This window comes from Larimichthys crocea, chromosome XX, assembly GCF_000972845.2.
Source record: "Larimichthys crocea isolate SSNF chromosome XX, L_crocea_2.0, whole genome shotgun sequence".
NCBI lineage: Eukaryota > Metazoa > Chordata > Actinopteri > Sciaenidae > Larimichthys > Larimichthys crocea.
Window position 1 is genome coordinate 18,033,400 of NC_040030.1, and position 14,136 is coordinate 18,047,535.

Here is a 14,136-nt window from a genome sequence, read left to right on the forward strand (position 1 = left end):
CAGCTGGTATTTGCATTTGGTTAAAGTAAGACGTCGGCATCCTAACATAGTCACAATACTAACATACTGATGTCAGGCAGATACCAGAGTTACAGCACTAAACACAGCTGAGGGTGATGGGAATGTCAGATTTGTAGGTATTTGGTCATAATCCACATTAATGGACAAACTAAAATTTTAAGCTGATGACAAAAAGGAAACCAGATCACCAAGGTGATTATGGTGTATACTGAGGAGTATGTGAATGTGTTTACCAAATCATGGCAAATCTAAGTTGCTGAGACATTTTCTCAAAGTACATGCCAGCATCATGTTGCTAATAGAGGGAAAGTCTGAGAATCATCAAGATAGAACTAGGATCTTAATAACCATTTGTATGTGGATTGTTGAGATTTTTCACACTAAAGTGGTCCAGCGATACTGATATATAGTGTCCCAATTGTGTATTTCATTAAAGAGGTTATATTGAGGGCGGTGTTTAGCTCAGTTGGTAGAGCAGCCGCCCCATGTGCAAAGGCTCAGTCCTTGCTGCGGAAGCCCAGGGTTCAAATTTGAACTGTGACCCGTCTCTCTCTCCCCACATTTCCTGTCACTCTTTAGCTGTCGCTATCAAAGTAAAGCTTGAAAAAAGTCCCCAAAAATTATCTTTAAAAAATAAATAAATAAAAAATAAAATAAAGATGTTCTAATTGGAATACACTCTGGGAAAAGGAAACAGCAAAGGCATTCAACTATTTTTCAGATGACCTTCTTTAAACCCCAGTGAAGTGATTCCAGGACCCCACAGTATGAAACATAACAAAACACAAAGCTGCAAAGCCCACTTGAAAAATTGTTGGAATTGTTGGACAACAACTGACTGGCACAGTAGAGACCAGAAGCCGACACTGTAACACCTATAAGAGTTTGTGGCTGTGCTGGAGAACACTGAGGACATTGACCCCATTTAAAAGCTCTCTGCAGCCAACGGAATTTGTGGGAGCCTGCGTGTTTATTTATGTGTGTGTGTGTGTGTGTGTGTGTGTGTGTATGTGTGTGTGTGTGTGTGTGTGTGTGTGTGTGTGGTATGAAAAGTGGTCACAGGCTAGCAGTCAAAGGCTTCTGAAAACACTTGTCCTTGTGAACCCGCTCTGTCACGCTTAATGCCTTGTGATAACTAAGGGTAGTATGGCAGATGGATAACTGGTGGCGGTGACATGTTCTGCATCAATATCACTTTTCCTCTGCTGACACCAGAAGGTCACACAGTCCTCTGAACCTATCCAGCCATTGTTAGATGCAACAATTATGACCAAGAGACTGACACCAAGTCTATGATTGAGAGCTAAGAGAAAGGGGTACCTGGGGTTGAACTGGGTATCATGGTATCATTACCTCTTTTAAGTGATGTATTTCCACATTGGAGTAGGACATTAGGCAATAATGTATCAGGCAAAGTGCTTATCACATCTTCTAACATTATATAACATCGATGTTAATAAGCACTTTGCACTTTCCAGCATTGTAATTGGTCTCAAGGATACTGATTCATCGGTGGGCTATCAATCATGGAAAGAAATGCAGTTTGATTTAAGGTAGAATTGATCAAAATATTGTGTGGACTTTTTACCCACTAGGAAAGGGTTATGTAACCATAGAAGTTACAATCTTTCAAGTTCAACAGTTTTCATGGAATCTTTAACAGAAGTCCATCTAGTTGTCTGTCATTATACATTACTTGTCCACTTAGGTACAGTCAAATGACAAATCTAGCACACGAATTCTTGCAACCACACTGTGAGCAATACACCTCAAAGAGAAGGAGGATGCCAGCCACTGGAAACAAATAAGTAAGCCACTAAGACTCCCACACTATGACTGTCAGGCAAATGAAAACTAGTTAATTAAGTTGATACAGTATATTGAGGTTCAGTGCTATGAATTTGTTTTGGAGCTGTATGAAGAAATGTTTGGGATGGGTCTCATTGAGTTTGTCATGGTTTCTCTACTCTTACCAATACTGCAATCAACTTTAACGGTACCGGATTCTTAATTAATTGTCTTAGTTAATTGTTCTATTTGTTTTGGAAAGATTACTTGTGTTACCACCCTTACATGCAAAAGACTGTCTGCATCGATGCAGGCAAGTGTAAACAGACTTTTGAGTGTTTATTTCTCTCTATGGAGAGCTGGCCCTGCACCTCACACATCACAGGCCCAGAGACAGATCGGCATTTTGGATTGGGAATATCGGAAATGGATTCCAGAAAAATGTCTTTGTTACTCCAATAGCAACAGGAGAACAGATAACATTAGAACTTATCAATACTATGGCCTTTAACAACTAAAGACCTGTTTGATACTGGGCTTCAGTACCCATCCTGAAGAAATGTGCCCCTTATTTTACTTTTAGAGACAAGCAATGTTATTGAGTTTAGTAGTTTAGTGTGAGTGTTCAGGTTAGGTGGACTATTCCTTATTCAGTGTTATGCATAAATGATAATGAGATAAATGACTCTATTCCTTAATAGTTCATTTAAAGTGATCATATGAAGTGTAGTGCACTGACCTTACAGTAAATTGTTAACACGTGAAACATGCACACCATGTAAGCAACTATCCATGTTCACACTACTGTATGTTTTATTAGAAGATGATCAAAGACCTTACTAGGCAAATCTGTTGAATGTGTGTATATGACCGCTCTAATGATCTTTTTGTGTGTTTATGCTCGAGTCTTGTTGGAGTTCTGGATAGTGTTTCATCTGTCAAACCATTGCAGAGTAGCTGACAGAGCAAGCCTCATGCTGCAATGTAAAGGTCAACAGTCCTGTTGTCCTTGAAGCTGCTGTATGATATCCTCTTCTTGTGGTCCTATAGACCACAAAACAACCAGACTATACTCTACTATACCATTAGCCACTGTTACACATGAAAATCACAGACATGCAAGTGGTGCTTAATGGGAGACCATAGTAACCATTGTAGTTTTGCAGATTAGCTTAGTTTAGACATCAACAAACATGCAAGTCCTTACCTAGTTCATTGAGGCTCTGGGCGGCCTTGGTGATCTCCCTGCTGCCCCCCTGTAGCTGCCCCTGGAGTCTTTTGCTCAGGTACAAGATACGAATGATCCTACGCAGCAGGTCACAGGCTACCTGGATCAAGACGAGAGGGAGAGAGCAAGATGGTGAGGTGTTTGAATCAATCCTAAACCAAAATATCCAAGAGGTAAGCAAATACTAAAGCAAGAGTGACGCACTGCTGACATGTCAGAGTGAGACAGTAAAGCCTAGCTCAAGGCCATCGTTTGTGGGTATACCTGACTGTTCTCTTGGAAGTAACAGCCATATGAAAGAGTTTATCATCAAATGAACTTGAGGTCGATCCAAGAGAAGCATTTCAGCCACTTGCTTCACACCTTTATCTGTTGAGGTTTTCTTAGATTATAAAAATGTCCCTGTTCCATACACATTCTGATGACTGAGATTTTACAATTCCAACGCATTTATTGAAATCTTTGCACCACACTGAGCTTCATTATTTCTTAAACTTCGTTTTTACAATCATATAGATACGGTATACACAAGACACGATTCAGAGAAGGTCATATTCCAGATCTCTTCATGTATTGTTTCCTAAATAATTCAAAGATTTACTTTTTTCTCAACCAGTCTAATCTTTCCAAATCTCATTAGCAGAGTATATTCAGGAACATATTGAGTCCCTGACTTGTAGGAGTCCTATCTTATTTAGTAAAATGACATTGGTCCTATAATCTATTTCTTTTAAAAGGACAGTGTGTAGGATTTAGTGGCAACCCCCTGATCTCATGTTCTTCTTCCGTGTGTCAAGGACAAACTACTGTAGCTGTGAAATGTGCATAAAAACTGCAAAAAGCAAGGCAGACTTCATGGACAAAGGCCTGTGTTGTCTGTAGAAAACATAAAGATTCTTATTTTTAGGTGATTATACACAAATAAAATCATAGTTATGAATATTATATTTCCCTTATGCCTTATATTCTGTAAATAAAGCCCTATGAATTGTATACACTGGACATTTAAGTAAAATAAAGTTAATAACACAGCATAGAAAGCCTGGGTTATAATGAAGTTCCAAGAATTTTTTTGGAATGATAGTCCAGGATTTTCCGTATTAGGCAAGCTGAAAAACTGTTTTGACAGTTGGAAGAAAAGTGTTGTTATTGCCAATAATACAAGTGCCAGACTAATGCTGGCATAGCCTTCTGCACGTTGTATTTATATTATTTTTACACATGTGGTACTTTCAAGCCAAGCAGTCTTGTTGGTCAGTAGTGCTTGGTTTTAAAGCCGGGAGAGGAAATATCACGCTTTATTGTTGCTATGCCAACTCTTATGGTAACCATGGAGCTATTCACACTACTCGTACTGTATATTCAGACAAAACAGGAAAAAGAGATGAGTGAAGGAGCATCTTTCATGATGTGGATTGTATCGGGAAATGATTCACACAGTTCAAAGATGGAAAGCAACACAAGGTCTGTTACAGTTAGTAGTAACTGTATTAGTAAAAATAGAAAAATAGATTTGGTGAAATTAAAAGCGACAGAGAAAGACTGACAGCACAGGGCAGTTTAAATGCCTGACAGGAAGGAGAGGGTCAGTATAATATTGGCTGCCATGAAGTGGAGGAGAAGGAGTGTAGCTGAGATCTGATGGCCTGTCATGTCTCTGTGATATCGCTTATCTGTGTGCGTGTATGAATATAACAAGACTAACAGTCTACAGCTATGCTAGCAGTCCTGTGAGGCTGTACTCACGCACAATGGTGCTTTGAGCTGGATGTTGACGTCAGCATACTAACAAGCCCACATGATGATGCTAATATGCTGATGTTTAACAGTTATCCATCTTGTTTAGTGTGTTAGCATGCTAACAGAATCATGCCATTAGTTAAATGGTAAACAGACTGTACTCATATAGCGACTTTTTATTTCTCTGACCACTTCCGACCACAGCTTTTACTTATATCTTGTCCAAGGACATTTTGACATGCAGACAGGAGCCGGGAATCATACCACCAATCATCCCCGCTCTGCCTCCTGAGGCACAGCCGCCCCGATCACATCTGTGTGTGTATCAAATTTCATCCAATAGTTGTAGAAAGTCTCAACCAAAAAGTAGGCCTTTTTGAATAGCAGATTTTTCTGCCAAGGTGTGTAACAACATGGCTCGATGCACGTGTATGCCAAGCTTGTGTCCGAGTCCCTCTCTTGTCTCCTGTAACACTGTCCAAGTTGATCTCTTTAACTTTTGTGTGTGCGTGCAGTAGGATGTCATTATGTTATAGTTATTTAAAATTAAAACTATCCCTCAAATGTCAGAAAAAGCTAATATTTATAAATATCTGGCTTGCTGTCCTCTGCAAATTCAGCTGGAATTTTTGAAAAATACCAAGCTGTGCAAAATGTTAAGTAGTGAGCCATGTCGGATAACCATGACACTTATCTGAAGCCTTTATTGGCCTTTCAGTCAAGATCAATGACAGCATAAAGAATGGATATGGATAATGGAATATGAGTGACGTCACCCATATGTTTCCAAGGTGCTGTTTTAAAGCTAAAAATATGTTGGCTTTGCTGCCTTTTCCGCCTCCAGGCTCATCTAAATATCAGCAAAGACGTGGATCGTGGCAGACCTAAGGCTGGAATGACACCTGGGTGCTCTAATAAGCCATCTGTAATGCCACCCACCTGTCAATCAAAGCAGCCACATTAATCCTACATAACTTTAAGTCTTAATATTATCTGAACAGGTGAGTTGTATATAAAATCACCCTCAGTACAGTTGTCATGAACGGGGAAATTAGCTATAGAGACCAAAACTGTATTTTGTACCAGGCTGTAAACATGTTTATTTCTGCTGTCTAACATGGGGACTTATTAGGACTGACTCACTTCTAGAGCCAGCCTCAGGCGACTGCTCAAGGAATTGCAGTTTATAGCACTGGCATTGGCTTTATTTCCCAGCCACAGAGATTGCTGCGTGGTCAAGACGCAGCATTACACTACATAAGTCATTCAGCCATTCACTGGGAGCTAAGCATTCACACAACAATGGCACAGCCTTTTGGAGCATTTTGGATTTCAGTGTTTTACTCAAGGATACTTGCAGACTGAAGGAGTCAGGGATGAAACCACTGATTAGTGGATGACCCGCTCTACCTCCTGAACCACAGCTGCCCCTGAGAAGAGACTGGGAAAGATGTCTTTTTCATCGGAAAAATGAAATGTAACATTTTGGATTCAGTACTGTAGATGGAAACAGGCTGTTTGCCACCTACATACAATAAAATGACAACAACAACTGATCTGAAGCCATTTGTATCCTCCTATTTAGACTGAATTGCCATGCTGGTTTACGTCAGACCAGCAAAGTGATCAGAGATGATCACGGAGATGGTCTGAAACCAGGCTAACATGCTGCTGTCAATCAGTGATGCAGCAGACACACAAAGAAGGAAGTGAACGAAGTTGATGAGGGAAAAAAGACAAACGGAGGCAGTGGATTCCCCAGTGACTAATCAACTGCTGTTCGACTCATACTGAAGGCTCAGACCAGAGACAAGACTGAGAGCGGTCTCTCTCTCTAACACACACACAGAAAATCTGAGCGACACAAAGCCATTAGCCCAGGAGAGAGACCTCAGAATCACACTGACCTTTTTACAGCCGCTGTTTCATCAATATTTAATCATGATTTCCCTCGGCTGCACAAACAGCAGTACTGCAGCCCAGTATTCTTACTGAGCTGCGTGCTTTGTCATGTTCATGGTGCAGCTTTAAACTCTGCACACAACAAATCTCATGCCTACATATATAAGCAATCGCTGGACCTCTCTCCTACACAGTGTCGATTTCTCTGTGGGCTTTGCAAAGCTTTGAATCGAATGTAAAATCATGTTCTTTGGTAAAACTGCTATGCTAAGACGTGTCTGTATATAGAGTTTGACTGACACAGCCACAGAAACGTTCATAATACTATCATCACAATGTGTATGCTGGATAGTTACCTGCAGTCTGGCAAGCTGGGTGATCCTGGCCACAATCTTGTTGTACGGATCAACAATCTTTGTTCTTATCCTGGAAAGATATGCAGGATTCCATTAGGACCCAGGAAGATAAAACACATATAGACATCGTATAGGCCTGCAATTATCTCCTACAGCTTCTTTTAACTGAACTTTTAGGGGCCTTATGAGTCTTTGGTTCGAGTGTGAGACAGATCATGCCATTTCTGGTTGTTTTGTAGATAAAATTAAAGATAAAACAACAAAAAAGTCTGAATTAAACAGTAAAAAGAAAAATTTAAAAGATCATCTTGGAGCTCAAACTGCAGAGGTCACTTTTGTGGTTGAGTCTTTAAATGATGAGAAGAGAAGCATCAGAGCGACTGGGAATACACAATGGCAGGTCAGAAATCTAACATTCGGTTTTAAAAGTTTTAAAAGACCAACATGTATCCAGTCAAATATCACCCTGTCTCATAGTTCCGGCTAAAACCTGGTGACTGAGTGACTGTTGAATGACTGTAAACAGGACAGAGAATTCTTAGAGATGCCATAGAGTTCTAATAGTCCAGTTGACAGGCTATGAAATGCAGTTCTCCACGTTTTTTGGTGGAGAGAAACAGACCTTTAATCCTCGGGTAAACCACACATCATCGTCACCCCAGAGCCAAAACTTGTTCTTTTGCTTTGATCCTTTAGAATGTAGAATGTGGAATCTAGAATGTAGAATTTAGAATGTGGAATTTAAAATTAAGAATCGGAATCTGATGACATCATGGTTCTTTTGCTCTGGTCTTGGCTGTGGCCCTTTCTCAGATACACCACACATCATGGTCACCCCAGAGCCAAAACTTGTTTTTTTGCTTCGATCTTTAGAATTTAGAATTTAGAATGTAGAATTTAGAATGTGGAAATTAGAATGTGGAATTTAGAATTTAGAACCGGAATCTGATGACATCATGGTTCTTTTGCTCTGGTCTTGGCTGTGGCCCTTTCTCAGATACACCACACATCATGGTCACCCCAGAGCCAAAACTTGTTCTTTTGCTTCGATCTTGTAGAATGTAGAATGTGGAATTTAGAATGTAGAATTCAGAACTTGGAATTTAGAATGTAGAATTTAGAACCGGAATCTGATGACATCATTATTCTTTTGCTCTGGTCTTGGCTGTGGCCCTTTCTCAGACACACCACACATCATGGTCACCCCAGAGCCAAAACTTGTTCTTTTGCTTCGATCCTTTAGAATTTAGAATGTGGAATTTAGAATTTAGAACCAGAATCTCATGACATCATGGTTCTTTTGCTCTGGTCTTGGCTGTGGCCCTTTCTCAGATACACCACACATCATTTACAGTGTAGTAAAATGTGTGGTTTAGAGAATAAGACTGAGAATTGGGATACTTGTACCAACCTGTGATCAGTGTTTGACTGATTACTGTTTAGTTGAGGGAAATTCTGAGACATTCGCTTGATATCAGTTTTAGAGGAATTCAATTTTATAAAGTATTCAGCGTCACAGCTTAGATAAATCAGTGTGTTGTCAGCATAAAAGTGCTGTTATGTATCAGGAGGCCTAATAGGAAAAAAAGCTCTTCTGTGTGTTAAATGAAGTAAGTGGTTGTTGAACAGTGAAAAGTTAAAGATGTGACTGATATTTTTTAATCGATCTTTCACGGTTACTGTTATAACAGTGTCCATCATGTTGAACCACCATGTAGCTTTCCGGTTTGCTCTGCAGTGTGCATTGTGAAGCTTAATTTTTTAGAATCTGGACGTCTTCACATCTTATTTCATCCCCAAATTGGGCGGAAAGCGATGGAAACAAAAGCAGAACCTGTTCAGGGTTTACACAAGATGCCTCAGACTGCCATGTCCAGAAATCCCAAAGAAAATCATTGGTTTGATACTGCTGATAATTAAAATCAACACAAATTTGCATCACAGGATTGTGAATAGAGATGATCCCCTTGGGAGCTACATTCTATTTCGACAATTCAAGTGCTTCAATGTCAGTCACTCCTTTTACAGAACTTTCCAGGGCCTGAAAACCTATTTAGTAGCCTATAATAATACACACACTGTTCTTCTCAATCAGCTTCTTACTATGAGTGATTGGATCATACATGAACACACTGTCTCCTGCCAAAGTTGGAACAGTTTTGGTTATTTCCCATGAGAGAACTCTGGATCTGTGTCTCTGTCTGAGCTCTCCTCACTCATTTGCAGTCAGCAGGGCTCGGTTGGTAAAAGGTCATGTCATGCACCAATCAGAATTTAGATTAGGATTTAAATTAAAATGGGATGAGAGCTGTGAGGTGTTTAGCTTATGTTGCCAGGTCAATGAAATCTGTTCAAACCACACCCACACAAGTCTGTGAGTCCTAGACCTTTAATATGTCATAATTAAGGATGTATATGCCAAAACTTTGACAACTTGTAATCATAAATAATGAATTATACTGAGAAAAAAAAGTTTTCCAGCAAAGAATAGAGACAGTTGTTGTGAACAGGTGTGTGAATGTGAAGCAGCAGACACTGCAGCCAGTCATGTCTGAGTTACTGTTGACAATAAATACATCTGACCTGACTAAAGCCATGAGAAAACAGATTTACCTGTCAACAGCTGCCTGTAGGGCACTGATCCGTGTCTGCATCATCTGAAGGACCCCTGAAAACAACAACAACAACAACATCAACCTCTCAGAACATTGTGAATCTGACTGGAAGTGACTGATTCGTCTGAGGTCTGCTGGCTCTCTCTTGTGGTGAAACACAAAAAGTGCAATAGTTGAAGAGCCGAGCAGTTTGAAGATCACTATTATATATAATAACACACTTTATTCTTTTAATACATACTTTTAATTATAATACTCAGTTATTGCTGCTCTGTAATACTGTTGAGTCTGATTTAAAGGCATGCATTCATATTCTGGTGGGAAAGTCTGACATTTGAGACCTGACTGAGCTGCTTTCTGAACATTATTACACTGATGACATGAATGCATGTTTATTTATTTATTTATTTATTTTGAAATAGTGACATAGAATATGGATGCACAGGTTTTCAACATCTCACATTTGGGTTTCATTACAACCCTGAATGAATGAGCACGTCTCAAACTTGCATCATCTAAATAATGATCGTACAGCATCCTAAAATCAACTGAAGCCAATTGCAGCCAGGAAGGAAAAAAACAGTCATTCTAAAGCCGATGGTATGAAGTCCATGAAGCTCTTTTGTTTGTGAAGTTATAATAGCAGCATATGTAAATGTGGATTTTTACCTTCAAGAGACTCTATCCCGGTCGCCTGAGACAGTAGGTCTTCATGTCTGGCCACAACCTGGAAGGAAGAAGTAGAAATATACATGAAGGTGAATGTATTGTGGCTACCACTGTGTTTCTGTTGGGACCTGGTTTTAAAATTTCAAGTTTCTGCTTAAATTTCTTTCACTTTTGTGAAATTGCCAGCAGTGCTTGGAGAAAGTACAAATGATTTGTATTTAAAAGTAGAAAACATATAAAACTTTAGTGGGTTAAACATGTGGCTTACAATACTGGTGGAATAAGCCTACAGGGTTGCGCACATACTGTAGCTCATGCAGTAACACATAACTACCCTGACTACATCAAGAAATCATATGAAACCTACTCTTATACTACATTCTCTAAACCTGACAAGGACTAAATTGGTGATTTTCATTACTGATTAAGCTTTTAATTATTTTCTTGAATAATTGTTTGGTCTATAAAATGAAAATAACATTACATTATTTCCCAGAGATGACTTCCAATGTCTGACCAACAATCAGAAAACATTCCCATTCAAGGTGAAATCAGGAAATGCAGGCAAACTATTCAAAACCAATAATCCATCAGCCAAATATTCTGTGATTCATTAATCAAACTAATCAAATCAGAGAGGCAAACTTTTGTTTATCTGCACCATAGCTCAGTCTGTAGGGATTTGGCCTGGGAACTAGAAGGTAGCTGGTTCCATACTTCAGAACAGACCAAAGTATCGAGGGTGGACTAGTAGGTGGAGAGGTGCCAGTTCACCTCCTCGGTGCCCTTAATGCTCGCAGGGTGCCGCTATGTGTGGCTGGCCGTCACTCCAACATCTCCTCGTGTGTGTGGTTATAAGAATGCATGCACTGAGTGAAACAAGGACTTCTCCTTGAGGGATCAATTAAATATCTATTCTATTCTACAGGAAGTAAGGTCTGTTGTTTATTCATCTTAATTTCCAAGTTCAGCTTGCTTATTTATTAGTAGAGAGTAATTCATGTGATTGTGCACCACTTCATACGAATCTCTGAGTAATCAACATTGATTTCACCTCATTGAAGCGACACTGAGCCTTCACACTCTGCAGTGACTGTGTAGTGTAGTGTAGTGTAGTGTAGTGTACCTGGCTGTGCAGCTCTTTATCCAGCTGGCTGATGCCCTGTGCCAGCTTGGCCAGCTGCTCAGCGATGACAGCATGGTGAATAGCCTGAGCGGTGTACGTCTTCACATCGAAGTCCTCAGCTAGGAAATCAGCATAACACTCTGCGAACACAGCAGCACACTCTCAGAGCACTCAGAACAGAACACGTGTGTGTTCATGTTTCTCTTCCACCACGTCAGTAAGCCAGAGCTCTCTAACACAGCTCCACACTGTCTGCAGCTCCACCAATTTACATCGTCTACCACTAACGTGAACAGCAGTACAGCACATATTTAACACACGTATTCGGTGAGTGTCACTCACGCAGACAAACACGTCATGTTATGAATAAGAACTGTGACGTTCACGGCCGCTTAGCTCGGAAAAGTGTGTTGCATTTAGCAAGCTGCGGACGAGCGTGAAAATTTAACGACACTGTAACATGTCCATAAAGTTCTCCATAAAGCTCTCCATAAAGCTCTCCATAAAGCTCTTCATACAGCTCTTCATAAAGCTCTTCATAAAGCTCTTCATAAAGCTCTTCATACAGCTCTTCATAAAGCTCTTCATAAAGCTCTTCATAAAGCTCTCCATAAAGCTCTTCATAAAGCTCTTCATAAAGCTCTTCGTACCATCTCTAAGAAGTGAATTCGTGGAAGCTTCTCTGCCGTCCTCCATGTTGACGCTTCCGCGTGTGACGTAAGTGACGGGAGGTCGTCGACGTTGCACGAGCCTTAAAGGGATACACACATCCACTCATAGACATATATACATAGACGCCGCATTGAGCGGGTTGGTCGTTGGTCGCGATACGTAAACGGCGCCGCCATATTGGTTCGGGCAGATCTGCCCGTAAACTAATACAAGGAAATGGACTGAACTTCATAAAGCGCCTTTCTACAAAGTTCTTTAAGTTAATGTCTCTTATACACCCATTCACACACACACTAATATATCTGGGAAACAAACAGGCACCAAAAACAATGTATGTAACTTTTAAAGTGATGATTATAAATGTTTACTCCTTATGTAAGCACCAAACCAACGTATGTATTTTTCTAATGCTGAGTGTTTACAGCTACTAATGTGTGTAACACTGTTACTGTGATGATAAATATTGAAATATTTATATTTAACATTTAATCTGTGTCTATAATAACCAGATCCTGAAATGTAGATGTGACATGAGGGTTTTCTGAATAAAGAGCACTAACGTGTACATTCAACGTGAACATATATACATACATATAGTACACACACACACACACACACACACATATTTATCATCACAGTAACAGTGTTACACACATTAGTAGCTGTAAACACTCAGCATTAGAAAAATACATACGTTGGTTTGGTGCTTACATAAGGAGTAAACATTTATAATCATCACTTTAAAAGTTACATACATTGTTTTTGGTGCCTGTTTGTTTCCCCAGATATATTAGTGTGTGCGTGAATGGGTGTATAAGAGACATTAACTTGAAGAACTTTGTAGAAAGGCGCTTTATGAAGTTCAGTCCATTTCATTGTATTAGTTTACGGGCAGACCTGCCCGAACCAATATGGCGGCGCCGTTTACGTACGATTCAGCGCTCAATGCGGCGTCTATGTATATATGTCTATGCATCCACTGGCTAGTATGACGATAGTTAGCCCGCGTTGTTGTTGACCCCTTACTCGGGGGTAAATATATATATATTTATATGTACTGCAATGCTAGAAGATTTGGCTTTTTTATTTGCCATAACTCAGTAGCTCAGTCCATAGAGACTTGGCTTGGGAACCAGTGGGTGGCTGGTTTAAGTCCAGTATGGAAGTATGGAAGGTGGGCCTCCTTGAGCAATTGTCAAATCTCACCACGTTTAAGTTTGGACACCCCAGTCAAAGCTAAGGTGACATATTTAGGGATTACTGTGCAGATGACTATTTATCATATTTTGAGAAATATACATAGGATACTGTCAAAGATAATACTTTATTTTAATATATATAGTTAATTTAATTAATATTTTAGTAATAATACTATATTCACATACTGTCGCTGACAAATCATAATATACAAATTCAAGGCCCATTATTTATTTGAGTAATAACCACATTGTAGTAGTAGTATAATGATTTATGTAAAGACGCCCCCATCATCTCTTTTATATTTAATGACCCATCTCTCTACATTAAGTGAGTAATAGAAAAGTATGACTACATTTATCTCCAGATTTTTTTTTAAACTGACCTAATGATTTGAAAAGAATAATTATCAGAAAATGAGATTTGAGAAACATGCTGAGTGATTCATTCTGAAGTTACGTATATAGTGAGCATAGTACATATATATAGTACTGTATATCTCAACTGCTCATACCATTTTTTCATTCATAAATGTATTCATTTGTTCAGAATCATACTTTATTTTTGCATTGATCTATACCTCCATAGGCACTGTGGCTCACCAGGTCACTGTCTTCACAGTTTCTGCTATTGTTCTTGGTTGTTTCAATTTAATTTAGTTGTTTTAACGAATTGCCACTGCATTATTTGCCAGATATTCCATCAACTGCTTATCACAGTGGTCACAGTGGAGCTGGAGCCTATGACTTTGGGCGAGAGGCAGGGTACACCCTGGAAAAGTCACCAGCTTCTCGCAGGGCACATAGTGCATGTGCATGTCTT

The 14,136-nt window shown here is 39.5% G+C and overlaps 1 protein-coding gene across 1 annotated transcript in view; it reads right to left on the reverse strand.

Moving 5' to 3' along the window:
• The window catches only part of cog5 (component of oligomeric golgi complex 5), a 58,763-nt gene extending 46,566 nt beyond the window's left edge, over positions 1-12,197 (reverse strand). Inside the window, exons 1-6 of the mRNA XM_010740742.3 lie at positions 12,096-12,197; positions 11,446-11,585; positions 10,320-10,377; positions 9,649-9,703; positions 7,036-7,105; positions 3,017-3,137 (exon numbers count right to left, since the gene is read on the reverse strand). Coding sequence (XP_010739044.1) covers positions 3,017-3,137; positions 7,036-7,105; positions 9,649-9,703; positions 10,320-10,377; positions 11,446-11,585; positions 12,096-12,141 — 490 coding nt within the window. The 5' untranslated portion in view covers positions 12,142-12,197. The remainder of the gene's footprint in view (positions 1-3,016; positions 3,138-7,035; positions 7,106-9,648; positions 9,704-10,319; positions 10,378-11,445; positions 11,586-12,095) is intronic.
• Between the last annotated feature and the right edge of the window lie 1,939 nt (positions 12,198-14,136).